This window comes from Dicentrarchus labrax, unplaced genomic scaffold (assembly GCF_905237075.1).
Source record: "Dicentrarchus labrax unplaced genomic scaffold, dlabrax2021, whole genome shotgun sequence".
NCBI classification, from domain to species: domain Eukaryota; kingdom Metazoa; phylum Chordata; class Actinopteri; family Moronidae; genus Dicentrarchus; species Dicentrarchus labrax.
In genome coordinates, this window is record NW_026136705.1 from 5,113,133 (window position 1) to 5,136,595 (window position 23,463).

A 23,463-nucleotide genomic window follows, 5' to 3' on the forward strand; every position below is an offset into this window, starting at 1 on the left:
CCATGGAAAACACAATACTAGCGACACAAAAGGGCTGTAAGTCAAGACACAAAGGCACAACAACAAACGGGCACAGAGGGGATGAAACACAGGCAACATACAGTGAGGAGGAAACTAATGACACACAGGTAAACACAATCCAGGAGGGGCAAAATGGCGGGAAAAAGACAGACCGGAAATAAAGCAACACAAGAGGAGGAAAACTACAAAATAAAACAGGAAGTAACACATGAAAAACTGATTTAAAAATAAAACACTAATATTTATGACAGACATGACACAGGTTTCTTTTGAACCCTGTACCCAGACTGACAGAGTTAATGCTGTGTTGAGCCATGTATTCCTGTAGGCCCTAGTAGCAACAGCTTCTTTATTGATAAAATTATAACTATTGGAGAAAAATGAATGACCTCCTGCCCTTAACAGGTACTAATTTATCTTCAAACACAAGCACCTTCACAGCTGTATAACCAAATATATACTTAGGCTGCTTTTTGCCAATCGACCATCAGCAAATAAATTCAATGAATTCTTCATCTAAGCTATCAACCTGTCTCTTAGTCTCCATCGCAACAAGGCTGCTTAAAGAAGACTTACCCTCAATCTGTCTTTCATTATCAGACTATGTACCACAGTCCTTTAAAGTAACTTAAAACTTTCTTAAAAAGCCCACTCCTGATCCAGGACTTTTAGTTAACTACGGACATATAACTCACCGTCCTGTTATTTCTAAGATTTTTAAGAAAGTAGTCACCAACCAGATGTGTAATATGTTGTTGATTCCTAAAAAAACACAGTAATTAAATCATTTTAAACAATCAAACGTACTTAATAGGCTTCTTCTTTGACATATTCAGTGTTTTCTTCTCATTGTTCTATTAGCTCTGTTTTCTAATGCAGCATAAGGCTATTGACCAGAGAGTGAAAGCTTTGTGAATGTGGCTTCACCATGACCTTATCCTGTGAGAGTCTATCTAAACTTTAAAAATAGCAATTTCATATAGTTTTCTTCACTGAATAAAAAAATGCTTGTATATACGCCTACTGTGTATATGTACCCCTAATAATTCTAATACCCCTTAAAATAAAAGAAGTCTACCCCCAGGTTAGGAACCACTGCTCTATAGCGTCATTGTCCCCTTCAATGCTTTTGACAAGCTTGATAGTGTCAGAAGAAGGTTACTGTGGGTTGTTCTTATCTAGTTTTGCTGTCCAGTCAAAAAGCTAATAAAAACACAACTGACAGCTTACTGCTGGAAAAATAGTTTATTAATGTGTCAAAATGGTTTTAAGAGTACAAAAGCTATAACATTTGTTACACACAGTTGCAATGAATATATATGTAAATAGACAGAATAAAACCATAGACTGTATAATTAAAAATAGCAGTCACATAGTCTCTGTGACGGCACCCATAGGTTTCTGAAGAGCCGTTGTGAAGCTCATTGAGGTCGGCTCTGGCAGTCCTGACTCCACCGGCTCCCAGCTAATCCAAAAATGGGCAGAGATAATATTGTCCAATACAGATAATTACATAAATAACTGTTTTTGGTCATCCTGGATCTTTCTCATCCAACACTGAAGAAGATGCTGACTTTAAAGCTGCACTATCACCTGGATACTAAAGCTTAAATATACCGGATATAACTGTTGGAACAGCTTGCATTCAGTTTCCCACAAAAACTTTATACATAACTGTAAAACATCTAAATGCTTATGCTTTATGCTAAAAGTAGTAACTAAATCCATATGATGTAATTCATTTATATAATCTGCTGAAATTAACTGTACAAAATATGTCCTGACATGTTATTCTCACTTTCACCCATTTAATTATCTGTAGAATAAGTCATTACAGTAAGCACATCAGATGGCAGCATTATTACCAAGAGCTGTTCCTGGTTTAAGTTCAGAATAAACAGCGTCAGCAGTTGCTGCAGGAGGTGATTTTCCTGTGAATGGAGGGATGTTTAGTTTTAAACAACTGCCAATAATGTCATAATTAATAAAGATAATGAGCTGAACTGACAGGTACATGAATTTACTGATGTACTCTTAGTGTATAAAATGTATAATAAAAATACATTACTAAAGATGCAAGAAATATGAGGAATAAAATATAATAAAATAAAATACATTTATTTGGGATGCCCTTGTACTTTTTCATGACAGTACAGTAGCATCTAAATATAATTGAAATCAAAATCAAAATATAACCTGATGCTAATGTGTTATTTTTGTTTTCAGTTTTGTGCCAAATCTGTGATATGGAAGACAATTGGAAACAAATTACACATACTGTCCATGAAACAAGACAAACTCAGAAATACCCAGTAGTCTGAAAGGTTCCCAAATATGTGTGAGAATTGACAACTCTGGTGATGCAGAGTGGTAGTTTGTAGTATTTACCCAAGGTGACTGACATTAATTGAACTGCATGCTGACCCATAATGACCTCCTGTGTAACGACACATTTCAATACAGATTCTGAGCATGATGGTTGGAACTGACGGTACCTGCAGTTGCTGTTTTCACATCAGAGTAAATAGCGCTCCCCTCTGGTTTCTTTTGCTTCCCTGTTAAAATAATCAGATTAATCCAAAAAGAATAAAACATTCAGATACTGCTGTTCAAGACAACGCTAATCTATTTTTTATTTATTGTAGGTATTTAAAGTAGGCCTACTCACTCTTCTTTCCAAAGTTTTTAAGTTCAATCAAAGAATATGTGACATCCTGGGATCCACCTGCACCTGAAATAGAAGCTACATATTATTAATTACAAGATTTTATGTCAATCATTCATAATCAGTCCCTTTAAATCATGCAGTTGTTCTGCCACAGCAAAACCTTTATAGTCTAAACCTCTAATCTCAGAATAATCATCAGATCCAACAACATTCTCTGATGATGAAAGCAATATAAACAAGGATAGGACAGACCATACAACTTGAGATGTATGTAACAATGATGTAGTAACTTCATGAAACAGAACTAACTTTAAAGTAACTCCATCATTACTGGTCAAATGTGTCATCAGAGGTGATATTTTCACAATGTTCACTGTTAATAAACAGGAGTTTACAGCAATGCTAGCAGACCTGTGAGGCTGCAGGTACAACAGAGCTTTAACACAAAGTACAGCAACCACTGATGTGAATGTCATAAACCCCAATGCTGGATACATTTAAATTTTGACCTGCTGGTGGTCCTAGAGGAAAAGACAGAGGGTCACCAAAGTCATGATAGTTAGCACATATCTCCAAATGTATAGATTGCAGGTTCAAGACCTGTTTGGTAAAAGCTCTGAACATTATCTAGAAACAAGAATGTTACTGTTGGGGATGAACTGTACCGTTTTCAGTGTCCTCAGAGCCTTTGATTGATTCATACAGAGGAGCATCACCTACAGAGCAGTGAACATCAAGCAAAGGTCAAAGTAATCTCATTAAACTTATGATACTATTTAAAGATCCTTTTTAAAAATGTGTCTTTAAAATGTGTGAATATATACATATAAAACAAAGATTAGTTTAAATGCTAACCATGGAGAAGAGTGGAGTAGTCATGACGTTGAGCTTCATTCTGGTTGACCACATGATTTGTGTTAGAGTCCTGATTGATGCCCTCAGACTGGTTTGACCTACAACATGAAACAAATACAACACATATAAATAGGAGCATGTAATGTATGGTTGGTATGTTCAAAATAAGAGAAGAGAGTGTTCAACCAACCTGATAAACCATGAACCTGTGAATAAAAGACATTTGTTGTTACATGGTTTTGTATTGTGAGTTGTTATAGTTCTATTATTATATACGTGTGTGTTTGAATAATAAAAGCAGTGGAAGAAGGTCTGACCTTTGGACGGTCTGTAGCGATACAACAGGAGCAGAAGAATGATGAGTATGATTCCACAAACCAGCCCAACAATCAACGGTACAGGAGAGGAAGAGCTTTCAGGCCTGGACACTGCTATAATAATGAATAATAACTGTTAATAAAGTTGTATAGCACTTTTCTGACACTGAATGTAGTGCTTTAATAAAGATGACAGTCTTGTCACATCAAGCCCTAGAACAATACATAACAATACAATTACAAATGTATAGTTATAAACAACACAAATGCACAAACACACACAAAAAATCCTGTTCCAAAGGAATAGTGGTTGACCGATATGGTTAATTAATGGCCGATGCCAATATTTAGAGAGCAGGGCTGCCGATGGCCAATATAGGATGCTGATATCAAAACAAAGAAAAGTCATGTATAATTGGATTCTATAGGAAATTCAAGCATACGTTTACAGCACTATATAACTATATATAACTATAACCGAGTTAAAGTGTGGGGTTCAAAACCAACTTTGTCACCACCTTGTCTAAAAGGGAGAGTGCTAATGTCGTTCCCCAGCAGGAACACTGATAAGGCTGCCTGCAGACGTGTCTGAAGACATTTTTGGCCGATGCCGATTATCTCCAAATGCCAAAAAATCGGCCAGATCAATCGGCCGACTGATTACACACAATAAAATACACAAACCTGTAAGAATATTCTGACATTCACAATAAATCATGACTATCACAACCACTGATGCAGACTTTCATCAGCCCAGAAGGAAACAGTATGTTCTACTCAATGCAACAGGTTAAAAAACTAAAGCTATTTTGAATTCAACTCAGTATTTGCCTCTAAGTTTCTTTCTCAAACAGAAACACAGTTTACATGAAAGCAAATGCAGAAAATGTTTCAATCCTACTCACCATTAACTGACATCCAACTCTGTGCTGACACTTGTTGTGAGTATTGACACTTGTAGAAACCCTCATCTGACTTTGACACTGCAGAGATATTCAGCTCCCTTCTGGTATCATTTTGAATGAGTTTCTCATTTAGATAGAAAAACACATTGGACTCAAATGTTTGTCTTCTCAATCTGCAGCTCAGACTAACAGAATCTCCCTCAGTCACAGGATGGACAGGGCTCACCAGGATAATATCTGTTTCTGTAAAACAGTCAAAGAATATGAGGTTTCAGTCAGATCAGCTGGTTGAATTCACACATCACTGATATATTTTACAGAGTGATCATAAAGTCTGATGTTTTATCTTTTGTACATATAACTTATGTGTCTGTAAAGTATAATTTTACCAAATAAACAGCAGGCGTCTACAAGGTCCTACAAACTACACTGAAAACTTAAGTACAGATCACCCATAAAGTTACATAAATCTGTATACTATATCCAATCCTCATCATAATAAGATGATGAAATGGTTTTTAGTCTCTGTAGGAGAGATGTGTGACTGTGCTCTCTGTGGAAACAGAATGAGATAAAAGCTTAGACTGTGCTGATGTACATGGTTAAATCACAATAAGAGTATTTAACTATGATTATTAATTAATTCAATAATTATTCATATAATTGTTTTGGTGGTGGCCAGTATAAAAGATTCAAAGATCTGATTGAATTATACTGCTGCACTGAACTTCTGATTGTATACCTTATTGCATATTATTTGTGTAGTACCCTGCTACTTTTGGTTACATTTTGTTTCTTTTATGAAGGTTTTAGTCAACAAATATATAAATTACTACTGATGTGGGATCAGTTGTGTTTAATACAGGGAAATGTATATTTACTATGTTTTTTAGCAGATAATGAATTTTCCTGTGTTCTGAGCAGTCCTTGAACGCCTCCTGCCATATGTTTTGTTGTTTATTTGAGTATTCAGGTGTCAATCTGTCATTTGTCCAATCAGGGTCTATTAGGGATGAGTATGGGGTAAACTACCGGATTCTGAGAGGGCGGGATTAAAGAGAGAGACGGAGAAACACTGTGCTGTTCATAAGTTTATAAAATAGTGTTAAAGTTACTTTATTTCTTTAATTAAAAACGCTGAGGGTGTTTATGAGTCTGGACTCTGCTAAGAGGACGAAGAAGACAAGTGCCTCGTGTGGACTGTTGCTAGGACGAGCATTAGCCGTTGCTATGGAGGAGCACAACTTTCATCAGCTGCCAGTGGACAGAGGTTTTGAACTAAACAAACAACGTTTCTATCCAGTGTGAGTATAATCAAAAAGATCTTCATATGAGCTCCAACTGCGCGCCAGCATTCATGGTACCATAAACTGAACAAAGTAAAAACCCCGGGTATTTTCTTTATTTTATTTACATTTTATTTGGGTCATGTTGAATAAATGTTCCCCTATTTTTTTGCATTGAAGCTGTGTGTGTACTATTTATTCATATTGCAAATCATTGTGTGTTTTTATGTACTGAAAAGGAAGGTGGTTATTAAAAAGTATGTATGGGAGTTAACTGAACTTGGCCTCTCGGATCAGATTATCTAGTCGAAGTAAATGCAGAGAAATGTCATATTTAGTAGGCTCCTACCAATTCACCTCCCATGCTAAATTGTTTAAAGGTAATCAAGGTAAACATTTTGTCACAAATTAGAATTGAGTAGGAGGGCTACATTTATTTATAAAATAATCTTTAGGAACAACAATTCAATGACATGAATATTGAACTTTTTGTAATATAATGTAGATGTTGTACACAACATAATTCTAATATATGTTGAAACACATAATGGGATGTTTAAAATCATTTATAAGACAATGTAATGAAACCATACTCAGTATAGTGATGTTGACGGCGTTGCTGAACTCTCCTGATCCAGACTCACACCAGTGCACTGCATCAGTCTGCTGGTAACTGTATATGTTGCATGTGGATCCATTCATTGTCCCCCAGAAGGAGCAGTGTGAATGGTAGCTGTTCTCAGTTAACCTCATCACTCTCCACTCAGTAGAGTTTCCCTCACAGTTCACTGAGACAGAGTCAGAGGTGAAGTGTTGCACTCTGTCAGGACTCACTGTGATAGACGCTGATGGATGAAAAACTGAAAAACAACATGTAATAATGGATCAAACAGAGCACAGTGCTTTTAAGATTAATAATGTCATAATATTAACTTGCTATTATAGTTTATTGTTGAGGATTAATGCAAACATTGCAACACAGTGCAGTGATTTTGGTGAAACTATGATTTCCATCTTGAAAACTTGCTACTATTTGATTACATTTTAAATGATATTTCAAAGATACAGGGGGATTCATGTTGCTGCATTGTCTCTATACACATTCAGTGTTTTCCTTTTATTAGTCAGGGTATTTTCAAATGTCCAGCATATTGTTTAACTTTTTTAACTGCCTGTTGACTCATTGCAAAGACGAGTTAAGTTTCAGTGAAAATCTCTTCTCTCTCTTTTTGGTGTTATTCGTGATGAAGTTAAAGAGTGAGGACAGAAGGAAACAAGAAAATTCTGCCCAGTCCAGTATGAAACACCACATATTAAGGTGGAAAGCTGGAAATATCATAAAGTCTTCTTATGCTCGAACTGCTACCAACAGCAGGATTATCGGCAAGCAGAGAATCAACCGCATGCTTGCCCTCTCTAACCAACGTCAATTTATCTTTCTGCAGTTCAACCGACAGTACTTTCTCCATCTCAATACCCTGTCGCATATTTTCTACAGTGACTTTTTTCTCCATCTCTAATTTCATGTGCAACACAAGCAACTATTTCTGCTGCTCCAAAGTGAATCTAGCACCAGGACTCTTCAGTACGGAGGAAGGACCAACCTCTGCAGGGCCCAACAGAGACCGCTTCTTCCTACAACAGTAACACATTCATCTTTAACAAATTTATTTTCAAGTTTCATATCACTTTTTTTTTACTCTTCTATCCCCAACATCAGCTTTATAATATAATATAATAATAGTCAGCTATTTTAACCAACTGATCCTTTGTACACTCATCTAAAACCTCTTCAGCTACAAATGCTTTTACAACTTCATCACAAGAGCACACAGGAGAATGGGAATGCAATGTGTTAGGACCCACCAGTGTGCACAAAAGGCAGACGCAGCGTCCAACAGAGCTTCCCTCTATCTGACTACCTAACCAAGAATCTAGCTCCATAACTCCCCTCTAGTCTTCATGAGGAGGTACTCGAGCACTGCAGTCCGCTGCAGTAAGCACCCCGAAACCACGTATATCTCAATGTACACACCAATTATTTGTTAATATAGGTGTTAGTTTTCAATATAGCTACTTTATGTTGGTCACAGACAGAAAATAGATGACATAACATCTGCTTCTTGAGAGGACAGACAGAAACAAACTGACCTCCAGACCAGACAATCTTGGGTTCACTATAATCAGTGTAATACACTGGATCTCCTCTTCCAGCTCTGCACTTATATCCTGCTGTGTGTGTCTGTCCATGTACGATGTAGGAATCCTGTTCAGTCCCATTGCTGCTGCCAGGTAGCAGCTCAGAGCTGTAGAGGTAGTTGTAGGGTAGATCAGGAACAGCCTTATACCAGTAGAACCTCAACCCTGCAGATGGATGTTCAACCTCACAGTTCAGAGTTACAGAGTCTCCAGGACTCAGCCATAATGGAGACACAGTGAGCTGAGGTTCTGTTGGAAAGTGATTTTTCAGAATGTAAACATGTATCAATAGTGGATCAAATGCATCCTGTACAATCAGTACATACACATACACATATATCAACCAAACAACCATTTAGTGAACTGTATAATATTAAAATAAATATGATGAGACTTACTGTCAAATACTGTCAATTTGATGGGATCACTCCACTCTGTTGAAGACTGTTGATCATGTTTCATTCTGCCCTTACACCTGTACTCTCCACTGTGGGATACAGTAGTAGACCGAATGCTGTGTTCATTTTGATTTGAAGGTTTTTTTGAGCTGTTTGTTTTCCATTCATACGTCCACTCAGTGTCTCCTCCGTCCTTGATCTCACATCTGAGTGTGATCTTCTCTCCGCTGTATATTTCAGACCAGTTTGGTTGCAGAGTCACAACAGCCTTGTTTGCAACTGTTCACAGGAAAGACACAAAAATGAGAACATCATTCCATTGGCCTATTTATAAATAATTAATTATGAATACAAGATAATTGTCTGTTTCAAAACGAATTCCAGACTCACAAATTTTGTTGATACTGATTGAATCACTGTACTCTGTGTAGTAAACTGGGTCTCCTCTTCCTCCTCTGCACCAGTAGAGTCCTCCCTGTGAGACTCTGATTTGTCCAGTTGAGAGGAAGACAACATCTGGTGTGGTCAGAGGTTCAGAGGTTTTCTCTCCTCTGTACCAGAAGTATTTCCAACCAGATGATGATGGGTTCACAGAGCAGGTCAGGGTCACACTGCCCCCCTACAGGAATGTCTGTGTAATCAGCTCTCAGTTGGGCCTTTGGTGTTTGTGCTGTTTAATTTTGAACAGAGACATAAAAAAGGAAATTACTGTCACTGTGATTTAATCCAATGTAAATAGAGCAGCCCCCACAGGTAATAAATGTTAACATGCCTTTAATTTATAGACTGGATACACAATAGTTTAATTCTTGAAAAGGAGCCCTGTTGCTGTTTCTGGTCTGTATCTGTAATGTAACTAACCAGGAGCACAATTCACCACATTTGCAACAAGAAAGCAGCATTTTGTAACATGAGATATTCTTTCATTTTAATTTTACTAACACAGCAATGTTAAAATTATCATGAGTATGTATAGTTTGGTTAGAGCTCCAGGGTAATAGGGGACTTGCAAAAAAAAAATGTATCATTCAAAAACAACATTATTTTTTTTTTTTTTTTAAGGTAACCCATTGTAGGGAAAACAAGCAGAAAATCATTTGTGAAATGTGACACTGTCTTTTGTTATCTGTGTGAATAACATGATAAATCTTTTTTTGTGTTTTGATTGTTTGATTAAAGATTCAGCATGTTGTTATGACTCTGTCATATTTGTATTTGAGTGATTGTGAGTGTTTGTGCTGTTCTCCCTCCTGTCTGAGGGTAGTGCTCTCTACACTGTTCTGTGTTTTCCTCAGTTTGTTGAATTGCAGGTTGTGGCTGGTGATTGGACAGGAGAACAAATGTGGTTATTTTAAAATGGAACTTGCTGATGCTGGCTTCATTCTCTCTTTTCCCTGACTGTCAATCAAACTGCACTGTGCCAAAATGTGTCGTGCTACCAAGTGTATAATCTCTGAAGTATCTTGTAAAAGAGCAGACCTTACAGCTCTTTGGGCAAGAAAACCTTTTCATTGAATTTATTTCTGCTGTTTATGTTAAGGACGAAGTACGATGCCTGTGTTTTCTTTTGTTTTCTTTTAGATAAGTATCATAAAATGATATATGGTTCTGTTAACTGTTTTAGCCATGCTCTTCCCTACACCTGTTCTACCCTGATTTGGCATAAATAAATTCAGTTTGGACTGCATCTGCTGTAGCACTGGTTATCCTTGGGAGTCGGGAGGGGAGTCCTTTTTTCTTTCATGCTCATGTTCCCCCCATAGGCCGAACACAACAATGTGTTGATATTACATTCAGACTTTTTCCCAGGTCCTGTTTTGCACAAACCCGGAAATTCTATGAATTCATAAAATAAAATAAGTATATAAAATGTTAGTTGTAGGATAATTTGCTGCTGCACTAGTAAAAGTTACATTTATGTAGGCCCTTTGGCAAAAAAGGAAATTACTGTCACTGTGATTTTGTCCAGTTTAAATAGTGCAGCCCCCAAAGGAAAGAAATTGTTTAATTTGTAGACTTTCATTAAGTTATAGTATTAATACTGACATTGAATTGAATTCATACATTGCATACAGTATATACTAATTTAATTCTGACAAACGGCATCTGTTGCTGTTTCTGGTCTGTATCTCTGCTGTAACTAACCAATTCATGCAATTTACAATAAGCAAGGTACATTTTGCATCATGAGATATTTTCCTCATTCTGATATCAAAACAAACATAAAGATTCAGCATGTTGTTATCACCCCCAGTCATATTTGTATTTTAGTGATTTTTGTGCTGTTTCCCCTCCTGTCTGAGGGTGGGGCTCTTCACCGTCTCTTCTCTGACCAACCAGACTGTGCAGTGCTACTAAGTGATTGATCTCTGTTGAATACAATTTAAATATCTTCAAGAAGAGCAGAACTGGGAGCTGTATGGGTGAGAAGACCTTTTTGTTGATCTATGTCTCTTGTTAATGTTAGGGGGGAGGTAAGATGTCTGTCTTTTGTTTTCTTTTGTGAATTAGGTAAGTTAGTCTGTAAAATGATACATTGTTATGTTTATTGTTTTGGCCGTGCTCTCCCCAACGCCTGTTCTATCCTGATTATATTCATAAATCAATTCTGTTTGGACTGCATCTGCTGTAGCACTGGTTATCCTTGGGAGTGGGGAAAGAGAGGATTCATTTTTATTGTGTGCTCACGTTCCTCCTGGGCCAAGCAGAGCAATGTGCTGCTATATCTTTCATACTCTTTCTCAAGTCCTGTTTTGCACAAACCTAGAAATTCTATGTATTTACAAAATAAAATGAATATATAAAATGTTAGTTGTATAATAATTTGCTGCTACTGAATGTGACATTTGTGAAGGCAAAAACCTTTGTTCAAGTGTAGAAGAGCTAAACTTTTTTTTAATATACCTTCTATTTATCCTTTATATGTACCCACTCATCCTTTGCAGGGTCTTAGGGAGCTGGATCCTATCCCAGCTCATGCTGGGTGAGAGCAAGGTTACACCCTGCAGGTTGTCAGTCTATCAAAGGGTTAACACATTACACAAACAACCATGAACACTAACACCTGCAGGCAATGTAGATTAGCCAGTGAGGCAAATAATCTTACTAACAGTTGATCAACCAAACCAGTGAGTTAACTCAAGCAGTTGCATTAAAGTTAGGTTTGTAATAGAACCTTCTTACTGTTGGGGAACAGTGCTAACTGCACCATTGTTCTACCCGATAAGTAACTTTATTATTCTTTGTTCATTAGAGTATATTTATCTGTGAATATTTATATTTCAAGAGAATACTTTGATTACTAGATACTTTTTCAGTTCCCATGCAAAAAAAAAAAACTTTACTGAGCTAACATTAGGAGACTTTATTATTGTTTTTATTAAATTATTAGTATTAATTATATTATTATTATATTATTATAATTATTAAATAAAACCATTTAAAACATGACATTGTCATTATGGATGAAAGACAGTCCAACTTACATGATACAGTCAGTCTGATGTAGTCACTCCACTCTGTTGAGGAATATGAGTCCTTTCTACCCTTACACCTGTATTCTCCACTGTGGGACTCAGTAGCACTGATAATCCTGTATTCACTGTGTGTTGGAGACTGTGTGTTTGAGCTGGTTGGTTCCCATTCATACGTCCAATGACTGTCTCTACCTCCATCGATCTCACATCTTAGAGTGATCGTCTCACCACTGAATATCTGAGGCCCGTTGGGTTGAAGGGTCAAACTGGCCCTGTTGGAAACTGTTGACATCAGAAATGTCCAGTTAGGATACAAACAGGAATAAAAACTAAAAAAGTAAAATGTAAACAATGAACTATAATATATAATATTCCATAATAGTTAGTTATGTGGATGCATGTCATTGTATTCGGCAGCAACCTTTAAAAATAATATAAATACTACTAAACAGCTACAATGTTATTTAAAAGAAAGTCAAGTGCCAAGCAGTGTTAATAGCAGCAGCTTTTGAAGGAATAAAAGAGCTCACAGAGAGTCACAACAGTCTCCCAAAATACCAAAATACTAGCAGCCTTTTAGGATGCATTTAGTACAGAGATACACTGTTTGACCCCAGTCAGTGTGATAATCCCCTGTTGTAAGTCTAGTGTCTAATGTCTATATTATCATGCAGGCTAGTTTGTGACCGGCGAATTCAAAAAACGAGGGTAAACATCGGGGTTGAAGTTGCCTGCTTTCTCCTCGACAGGTAGGCTTCTTGGTACATAACGGCTACCGTAGTTGCAATACGCATTTGAAAACGCGAGGCATCGAGAGCACTTTTCGTTTGAATGCAAAATACCATTTCACCGCTAGATGGGAGAAATTCCTACACAGTGTCCCTTTAACGGAGTGGCTCCGTCTCCTTCACTGGAGCTCACGCTAGCTGCATCTGGGCTTGAGGTTGGGTTAGCAGCAGCAACAAGTGGCGTGTTAGCATGTGTTCCTGTGAGGTGCTTCATAAGATTTGAGTTGCTTGAGGCAGACGTGGATAAAGTTTTTTTTCCTGGGCATAGTGCATGTTACATAAACATTGTTGCCTTTAACTTCAGTAAGCGAGAAGTAGTGTCGGTACTTCCAGTTTGATATCGCTACCTTTGAATTTCTTCTCGTCGCCATTGTCTCTGTCTTGTGTTTATAGTAGTAGTTTGACAGCGTGCAGTGAGACAGCGTGCAGTGAGACAGCGTGCAGTGAGACAGCGTGCAGTGAGACAGCGTGAGCAGGGCATCCGCCCACCCAGCCAATCATCATCGCATTTGCAACAGTGTCATCATCACCACCCTGCTCTCTCCCAGCAGCTGATGTGTGTCTGTCAGAAAGCCTGACACCGCTGCGCTTCATTCAACCAACTTATAGTAACGCAAGTAACGCGCCACTTTACGTTCTCAGTAACGGTAACGGCGTTGCAACGAGGGGAAAAGTAATTAATTAGATTACTCCGTTACTTAAAAAAATAACGCCGTTACTCCCAACACTGGTTCCCAGCCACATCAAATTCCTGGTGAAGTTGTATTGGATATCTTTTTCCTTCGGAATGGATCCATGAGGGAAAACAGTGCCACAAGTAAACGTGTGTATGAAGGCGCAGTACTAGCAGTAGTGTAAAGAGCAAGTCCACATCCAAACAAACACACAGGACTTTCCCCCAGGAGACTGCTGTTTGAGTCCCATGTAAACAATGATTTTGTCAGATACACTCTTTTCCTAAAGCAAGCAAGCTTTATTTTGAAAGTGTAACCGGATGTTGCATATTCATTACAGCAAGTGAAATGGGACACTACCATGGTGGTGTATTACAGTCTTTAGCATGATACCACAGTGGCAAAAAAGGAGCTGCAAACAACAATAGAGAATATAGAATATAATATAATATATAAGAATATAATAGAAGCCATCCATCCTGTTTAAAAACTAGAATAAAACAAGACAATCCATCTCAGCTACTGTAAAATATTCAGCAGAATGGTGTTTAATGTCAAGAGGGTCCACAAATACTGCATTCAGCTATCATGTGTTTTATCTGATTACAGATATTTATCAATAAAACTGAACAGCATGAAGGGATCAACATCAACTCCTCTATTGTGTCTGTACACACACTGAAGAAGGTCACACAAATAGTCCATTCTCACCATAATAAGAATTTTTTTTTTTTCAAGAGGTACTGGGCTAACATCATTTATTAATTTATTAAGCAGATTAATAAACTCACCAGTTTCCTGAATGGTGACTGGATCACTTTCAGGTGTGAGGACTTCTGGTTCCCTTCTCCATCCTCTGCAGGTGTATCTGCCTCCATGTGTGATAACTGTGTGTGAGTCATCAAAGTTTTCAGTCTGAAGAGAAGTTTTTGCAGAAGTGTCTGACGTCTGTCTGAACCATTGATATTTGAAGCCAGCAGGATTCTCCACAGAGCATGTCAGTGTCACACTGCCCCCTGGTGGTATGATTGTCTTATCTGCTGTCAGTGTGACCTGACGTTTATCTGCTGTTTAGTTTAGAGAAACAATAAAACAAGGAATTTACTGTAATGGATATGCATTAAAAAATTATTTATAACACAATGGAAATACTTAAGTTGCACATGTTTATGTACATAATCAGACATAAAGGATCCTAAACGTCTGCAGCTGCTTGAGTGATGGCAGAGAGAAAACACACTGTAGCTTAAGACAACACATCCAAATAGACAGAACATGCAAGAAACATCAACATTTTGACAACACATACACGACAGCAAATAGACGATAGATAATGTGTGTTGAGGTTCATACATACATACAAATAGAGTAATAGAGTTTAGAATCTTTGCAAAGGAGCATTGACGCTGTTGAGGAGGTTTGTAGTTAAATGTAAAATGATACATTTATGAAAGAAGACAAATGAGAAAGGAGGAAGTGATCAAGATAAATAGGAGATGAATAATAAATTAATAAACATTTTTTAAAACAGAAAAAAACTAAAACAATTGGTCACCTTCAGCATGTCCGAGTGTATTCAGCACTAAAATAAGGATTAAAACTTCATCAGACAATAATAAAAGACATTTAAAATCCCGCTGCAGTTTCAACACTAGCAACTATTGTTTAATCAGCAGTATCAAACATTTCTGTGATGATATTCTGTGAGTAAGTAAGGTATGGAACTATTGCATTCATAGGTTTGACACTCTTCACTGTTAATCTGCAAATCTGTACTGTACATGCATTGTGCAAATATGTGTGCAAAGTAGTGTATTTAACACAGTCCTCCACTCTAAACCAAACCAAATCAGAAACATAGATCATTCCTAGAAAACTAACATGTTGACAAAAAACTCAGTCTGCCTCTGAAAGTCACAAAATTAGAAAGTCACTGATGTACTTACAGAATAACCCCAGCACACAGAGCAAAGTGTGCCCCATCTTCACATCCAGCACCGACACTGTCGCTCTGCTGCTCTGCTTCTGAGGAAATGTTTCTACTTTGCAATAATAAAGCAGAGAGAGAGAGAGAAGTTACATTTCATAGAACTTTTTCATCAACTCCTCCTTCTGGGTATAGCCTGTCTGTTCTTCTTTCCCTTTTACACAAAACTCAAACTGCAGTGGTTTTGACCACATTGACATGTTCACACTTCCTGCCCACTGACTAGATACATGTTTGTGTCGACTGCACAAAGGTTTTCTGGTCCCAAAAAATGTCATTAACATAATAAATAACTAAATAAATAAGAGTAATTATTACAAATGCATGAAGAACATTGAATTTACTCATATCACACAATACACTAACATTGTATTGTTAATTTGTGCATGTTTCTATTCCAACTGTACGTGTATCAGTGCCGGTAGTACAAAGAGTGCATTCAGAAAGTTGTAGCCTTATGATAAAAATGTTTGTATTATTATTATTATTATTCATACCTTTTCTCTATGAAATTTAGTTTGGGTGCTTCCTCAGAGACAATGTGCTCTGGCTCCTTTCTACACGCACCTCTGTTCATGAGACTATTTCAGTTGCACTCGAGCTCAGTCACTTCCTGTTGGTAAAGTGATGGCCAAACTTGAAACCAGTATTTTTCCCACTCAGCTTTATTTGTATAGCACCTTTCATACAGCCCAGTGCTTCACATAGCAACACTGATACAACAGACCAAAAATAAAAACAATCAATGAATACAATTTTGCAAGACTAAAACTTAATGCAATGAAAACAATACAACGTAAAAAAAAAAAAAAGTCAATATAAGGAATACTGAACTGTAATATTACTCCAAATTAAAAGCCGGATTGGATTGTTAACCCCCTTTTAAAAATACAGAGCGAGCTCACATAGTGAAAAGTGGTCATATAAGGATTCTGTGCTGGGATGATCTCTGCAATTCCCCATGGATTACTAAGTGAGTATAACCTGTGGATGTCCCTTTTAAAACTGTGCTGTAGACAGGTAGGAACTTTATTAGACACAACAGGCGCGATTACCCAGGACAGCTTCAACATTCCTGAAGGGCTCAGGATCAGCACCTTGGACAGCGACAGTAACACGTTGGAATGTTTTCAAAGATCCACCAGAGCTGAAATTTACAGTTTACAGTTACCTTGTTGTTATTCAAAAGCCTCCACATAGATAAGGTCACACTGAGGGCAGTCATATAGCATTATCAAAGGCAGAGCCTTTCTGTGTGGACTGCATGTTTTCCCTGTGTTTACGTGGGTGCTGTATTATCTATATCATCTAGTTAGCATGCTAGCCAGCTAGCCTCAACCTGTTCTGTCCAGTGGCGCTCCCAGAAAGTTTACAAAGGGGCGACGAGATGGGGTCACAGATAGTCAAAGGCATTTGGCTGGCTGTCTATGCATTTGTTCTTCTATTCTCTCAAAACAGATAGAAAATCAACATACATACATAGTACCTGATGTAAAATATTACATAAAAACATATTATGCATACAGAACTCATTACACATTATGCATTTAGGCAGTGAGATGGGCCCAGTGGTGTGCCCAGAATCAAAATTCATAATTTAATTTGGCACATTTAAAAAGATTGCCAGTAAGTTCTCATCAGATATTAATCTACAACAGAGGTCAGATATAAAATGCATAAAGGGGAAATCAAATCAAATGAACAAAATACTGAAATAAACCGCTCCATGTGTTTTGTTCCAATGTGCTATAGAGATTATTTTGCAACTAAAGTGTGGGAAGAAACAAGAAAGGCCGATGCTTATCAGTATGGGTAAAAAATAAACAACCTCCAGTTCCTCTTTAGACATAAAGATGTGTAGCAAGAATTAGTCATCACCACATTCACACCAGAGCTAATGTGTTTACGCATAGAAAAAAAGTGAGCTTATATACTCTGCAGAATGTACAATAGGACATTAAATGGAAATTAAATAAAGTGCAAAGCAGAGATAATAATCGATGATGTATGTGAGAAAGCCTGCTGTTAACGAGTGGTGACATCATGACTACCCTAGTGGTAGTATGCAGTAGTTAGTGACTGACATTAATTGAACTGCATGCTGACCCATAATGACCTCCTGTGTGATTATCTCACTACAAACTCTCAGCATGACAGCAGTTCCTATCTTCACATCAGAGTAAACAGAGCTCTCCTCTGGTTCATGTTGCTTCCCTGTTGAGATAATCAGAAAAAATATCAATACTTCTTGCTACTTCAGGCCAAAACATCTCAAAAATATTGACTACTTATTGCAATTATTTGGAGTACTCACCTTGTTTTCAAATGTTTTTAAGTTCAGTCGAAGGATATGTGACATCCTGGAATTCTTCTGCATTTGAAATACAAATATTTTACGGTTAGATGATTTTATATCCCTCATTATCTGTCCCCTGAATCAGGGATCTCAAACTGTCAACCCAGGGACCATTTTGAACCCTCCATCCTTCTCGTGCCGTCGCATGACATGATATAACATGGCATGAAAATATAATATAATTTGGCCTGCAAAATGTATTTTTTTCTAGTTGTTTTATGTCAATTTCAACTAATGTAAATGAATAATAAATTCAAATTGGGATTCATCCCCTGGGTTTCATGGATGTCTATACAAATGTTTGCCCTAATGTTATCTAATTATTTTGTTTATTGTTGTACATATTGTTGTACATATCGTCTGTACAAAACAGTGGATGACATATTACAGTCTGGACCAAAGTGGTGTACTGTACCATTTTCAGTGTCTTCAGGGCCTTTGATTGATTCAAGGAGACAATCATCACCTACAGAGCAGTGGAAATAAAGCCAAATTTAAATTAATCAATTTAACTGCATGATACTAAGTAATATGATATGAATGTCTGTAAAGTACAGTTATATTTTAGTCTGGACGAAAGTGGTGGACCCACTGATTCCCAGCGGCTGCCACTGTATACTGTACCTTTATCAGTGTCTTCAGAGCCTTTGATTGATTCATAGATACAATCATCACCTACAGAGCAGTGGAAATAAAGCCAAGGTCACATTAATCAATTTGAGTAAGTAAACATCCTGTGATATGAATATCTGTACAAGTACAGTTATATTACAGTCTGGATCAAAGTGGTGAACCCACTGATCAACATTGCTGTGGTTAGAGCCACAACACCAGTAGTCTCTTGGGATGGTGGCTCAATAGTTAGCACATCTTCCAACTTGAAGATTGCGGTTTTAAAACTTGGTTGGTAAAAGCTCTGTATGGACATGGCCAGTGTGAAGTTTTGTTATCTAGAAAAAGGAATACTAATAATAAGATTTTAAGTAATTTCATCCTCTTTTAAGACTTCTGGTAGCTGGGCATCCTGACTTGGTAGCCAGATTTGCTTACTGCAAGGAAAATATTTTTTTGACATTGTTAATAAAAAAGAATGAACTGTACCGTTTTCAGTGTCTTCAGGGTGTGTGATTGATTCATAGAGAGAAGTATCACCTACAGAGCAGATTAAACCTTTTTAAACATATGATACTAATCTAACATACTCTGATTATTTTCTAAATGTGTCTTTAAATGTGTGAATGCAAATAACATGTATATGATTAGCTTAAATGTTTACCATGGAGAAGAGTGGAGTACATATCACATTGAGCCTCATTCTGGTTGACCACATGATTTGTATCGGAGTCCTGATTGACGCTCTCAGACTGGTTTGATCTACAACATGAAGCAAATACAACACATTTAAATAAGAACATGGAATGTATTGTTGTTATGTTCAAAATGAGAGAAGAGAGTGTTCAACCAACCTGATACAGCATGAACCTGTGAAATATATATTTGTTGTTAAATGGTTTGGTATTGTACTTTGTGATAGTGCTATTCTATGGATAAAATGTGTAATATAGAATGTTAGATATCACATTATGATAGAAGAAGGTCTCACCTTTGAACGGTCTGTAGTAACACAAAAGGAGCAGAAGAATGATGAGTATGATTCCACAAACCAACCTAACAATTGACGACATAGGAAATGAAGCGCTTTCTGGCCTGGACACTGCAATAATAATAAATAATAACTGTTATTATAGCAATGCAAATATTGTTTTAATCTTACTCACCATTAACTGACATCTCTGTGCTGACACTTGTTTTGAGCATTCACACTTGTAGAAACCCCTCATCTGACTTTGACACTGCAGAGATATTCAGCTCCCTTCTGATATCATTTTGAGTGAGTTTCTCATTTCGATAGAAAAACACATTGGACTCATTTGTTTGCCTTTCAATATGCAGCTATTTAGATATTTAGTTTACAAAGTGACAATATCAAAGTGGTATTTTTTGTTTGTTTGCTTTTATGAAAAATAGAAAAAGCTGTTGCCACATGCTCAAATGTGGACAAACTTCAAATGTAAAATATTAAAATTGTTTTAATAAATACCAAGCAGTTTGAAGTTGGTCCAGAGCTGAGTTTTTTGCCGTGCGGTTTGGCATTACTTGTGTATGACCAGCACCTGACTGAATTATACTGCTGTGAGAATGACTTCTGATTTTCTAACTGATTGTACATTGAATTTGATCAAAATAATCTTTTGGAACAGTTCAATGACATAAATATTGAGCTTTTTGAGTTAATGTTCAAAGAAAACAAAATGTAACAAAATACTGCCAAACACAGGTGACATTTCTGGCAAAAGTTTTGTTGTAACTTGTTTTGCGTACAAAGTTGCTATTGAATAATGATGAAGACTAATGTTGAAATATCATAAAACAGGCTAAACCATTTTTGGTTAAATCTACAGAAAATAGTAACAACTATTTTGCTTACTGTTAGTCCCTTACGATCGCTTAAGATACCATGTACCAGAGCCCAGTGTACTGTACTCCACAATGCAGATGTACATAACATCTTGTGCTGAAACACATAATGGGATGTTTAAAATAATTTCTAAAAGAAAAAGAAAATGTAATGAAACCATACTCTGTATAGTGATGTTGACGGCGTTGCTGAACTCTCCTGATCCAGACTCACACCAGTACACTGCATCACTCTGCTGAGAACTGTCTATGTTGCATGTGGATCTAGTCACTTTCCCCCTATAGAAGCAGTATGACTGGTAGCTGTTCTCAGTAAACCTCCTCAGTCTCCACTCAGTAGAGTTTCCCTCACAGTTCACTGAGACAGAGTCAGAGGTGATGTGTTGCACTCTGTCAGGACTCACTGTGAGAGACGCTGATGGATGAAAATCTGAAAAACAACATGTAATAATGGATCAAACAGAGACAGTGGTCTTAAGATTAATAATGTCATAATGCAAATATTCAGTTGCTTTTATTGCTGAGGATTAGTGCAAACATTGCAACAAAGGTGCAGCGTTTTGGTTAAACTATAAATTAAATCTGAATATCTGAAACTATTTAAATGATAATACAACAAACTAACAACACTGCTCGTCTGTAAAGTGGGAAACGTCCTGCCTTTAACTGCAACATGTTCTGCAAGTATCCAAAGTAAAAGTACTCATTGAAAGAGTTTCAGTCAACGTCTCATATCTCTCTTTTTACGTTTTTCATGATAAAGTTAAAGTGTTACCACAGTCAATGCATTACTTCTATTGGGGAGCATGAACATACACAGCCAATTTTTTGTCAACAAAGGTGTTAGTTTTCAAGGTACTTAAAAATAGATGAGCCGAGGTGATAAAACAACATCTGCTTCTTGAGAGGACAGACAGAAACAAACTGACCTCCAGACCAGACAAACATAGGTTTACTGTCCTGAGAGTAATACACTGGATCTCCTCTTCCAGCTCTGCACATATATCCTGCTGTGTGTATCTGTCCATGTACGATGTAGGAATCCTGTTCAGTCCCATTGCTGCTGCCAGGTAGCAGCTCATAGCTGTAGTTGGATGATAGATCAGGAACAGCCTTATACCAGTAGAACCTCCATCCTGCAGATGGATGTTCAACCTCACAGTTCAGAGTTACAGAGTCTCCAGGACTCAGCCATAATGGAGACACAGTGAGCTGAGGTTCTGTTGGAAAGTGATTTTTCAGAATGTAAACATGTATCAATAGTGGATCAAATGCATCCTGTACAATCAGTACATACACATACACATATATCAACCAAACAACCATTTAGTGAACTGTATAATATTAAAATAAATATGATGAGACTTACTGTCAAATACTGTCAATTTGATGGGATCACTCCACTCTGTTGAAGACTGTTGAGCATGTTTCATTCTGCCCTTACAGCTGTACTCTCCACTGTGGGATACAGTAGCAGACCGAATGCTGTGTTCATTTTGATTTGAAGGTTTTTCTGAGCTGGGTGTTTTCCATTCATACGTCCACTGAGTGTCTCCTCCTCCCTGGATTTCACATCTGAAAGTGATCGTCTCACTACTGAATATCTGAGGCCAGTTGGGCTGAAGGGTCAAACTGGCCCTGTTGGAAACTGTTGACATCAAATACAAACAGGATTAAAAACTAACCAGATATAATGCAATCATTTTCTGCTATAATCTTTATATTAAACATTTAAAAAATCATATCAACATCTCCACCGTTAAAGCACAACCATTCTAATGTTGCAAATTGTTTAACAGACACTACTCACAAGGTCACTAAAGTGTCAAACAGTATTAATCGTAGCAACTGCTGAAGGAATACATGAGCTCACAGTAGCGATCACAACAGTCTCCCACCGGATACATTTAGTACAGAGACTTGACTGTTTGACCCCAGCAATATGGAAAAACATTTTGGCGTAAGTGTTGTGCTTTATGTCTAGTGGTTAATAACAAATGGTTTCAATAAATTGTCTATTAACAAATCAGCAAAGTTTTACTCAACATTAGGATTTAAAGTTTATGGAACTTACAATCCTAATAATTTGTTAAGAAAATTGTGATTTGGCATCAGTAACATTTATTTTTACCTTCCAGCACAATCTGTCATCACTAACCCTGTAAATCTAGAGAAATCTCAACAGTTTTTCGGCTGTGTGTGTTCACTCTACCTTCCATTTTTGTCATTTTCTTCTGAACACTCATTTGCATCACTCCAAATTTCTCAAAAAACACACCATGAGGTGTAAATACAACAGAGAATAATCAAAATTTACTATTGGAATATCTTATTAAAGGACATTTTTGTGAAGTGATATTAAAAATGTGGTATTTTAAGTAGTACAGTATTTATTATTGTAATTCATTAAACTATGCCACACATGTTAAAGTCCAGAAAAAGATAGGAATGATAGGAATATTACAGTTACTGTTGACTAATGTTCTGTTTTTTTCATAATTAAGTAGGCACTTCTGACAAATATTACAGATTCTATTTTCTTTTTCAGTCACTGGGGAAGAGGGACCACAAACAAAGCTCCACCCTCCTTCTGACAGTCCACCTGTTCAGCTCCAGACACATGATCATTTTTAATTTATGTTCTTTTTTGCTACTGTACCAAAATGAGTATTTTCTTTACTACTGATCACAGATTTTAATAATGCATATTCTTTTATTCCAGAAGAAATAACTAAACTCACCAGTTGCCTGAATGGTGACTTTATTGCTGTTCTCTGCGAAGAACAGTGGATCACCTCTTCCTCCTCTGCAGTGGTAGAGACCTCCTTGTGAGACACTGATAACTCTGTCTGGTACACCATCCCTTATGAGCTGAGCTTCAGAAGAGTCTGATGTACGTTTGAACCAGTAGTATTTCCAGTCAAAAGAGCCCCAGACATAACAGGTCAGTGTCACAGTGCCCCCTACTGGTATGATGGTATTGTGTGCTGTCAGTGTGGTCTTAGGTTTATTTGCTGTTCAGTTTAGAGAAAAAACAAAAACAGGTAAATAACTT

General features: G+C 37.1%; 1 protein-coding gene and 2 long non-coding RNA genes across 7 annotated transcripts in view; 2 read left to right on the top strand and 1 right to left on the bottom strand.

Annotated features, from left to right (window-relative positions):
* LOC127363450 (uncharacterized) overlaps positions 1–10,336 on the top strand; it is a 95,714-nt gene extending 85,378 nt beyond the window's left edge. For 4 of the 5 annotated variants that reach the window (XR_007884862.1, XR_007884858.1, XR_007884859.1 and 1 more), the window contains one exon: positions 10,231–10,336. This is a non-coding gene — a long non-coding RNA (uncharacterized LOC127363450). The remainder of the gene's footprint in view (positions 1–10,230) is intronic. The other variant, XR_007884860.1, reaches the window with a different exon arrangement.
* LOC127363445 (obscurin-like) overlaps positions 1–23,463 on the bottom strand; it is a 116,455-nt gene that overhangs the window by 89,951 nt on the left and 3,041 nt on the right. Inside the window, exon 3 of the mRNA XM_051399880.1 lies at positions 14,379–14,654. Coding sequence (XP_051255840.1) covers positions 14,379–14,654 — 276 coding nt within the window. The remainder of the gene's footprint in view (positions 1–14,378; positions 14,655–23,463) is intronic.
* Positions 5,813–10,090, top strand: LOC127363452 (uncharacterized). Its single transcript, XR_007884864.1, has 3 exons — positions 5,813–6,070; positions 9,117–9,248; positions 9,945–10,090. It is a non-coding gene; the product is annotated as an uncharacterized LOC127363452 (long non-coding RNA).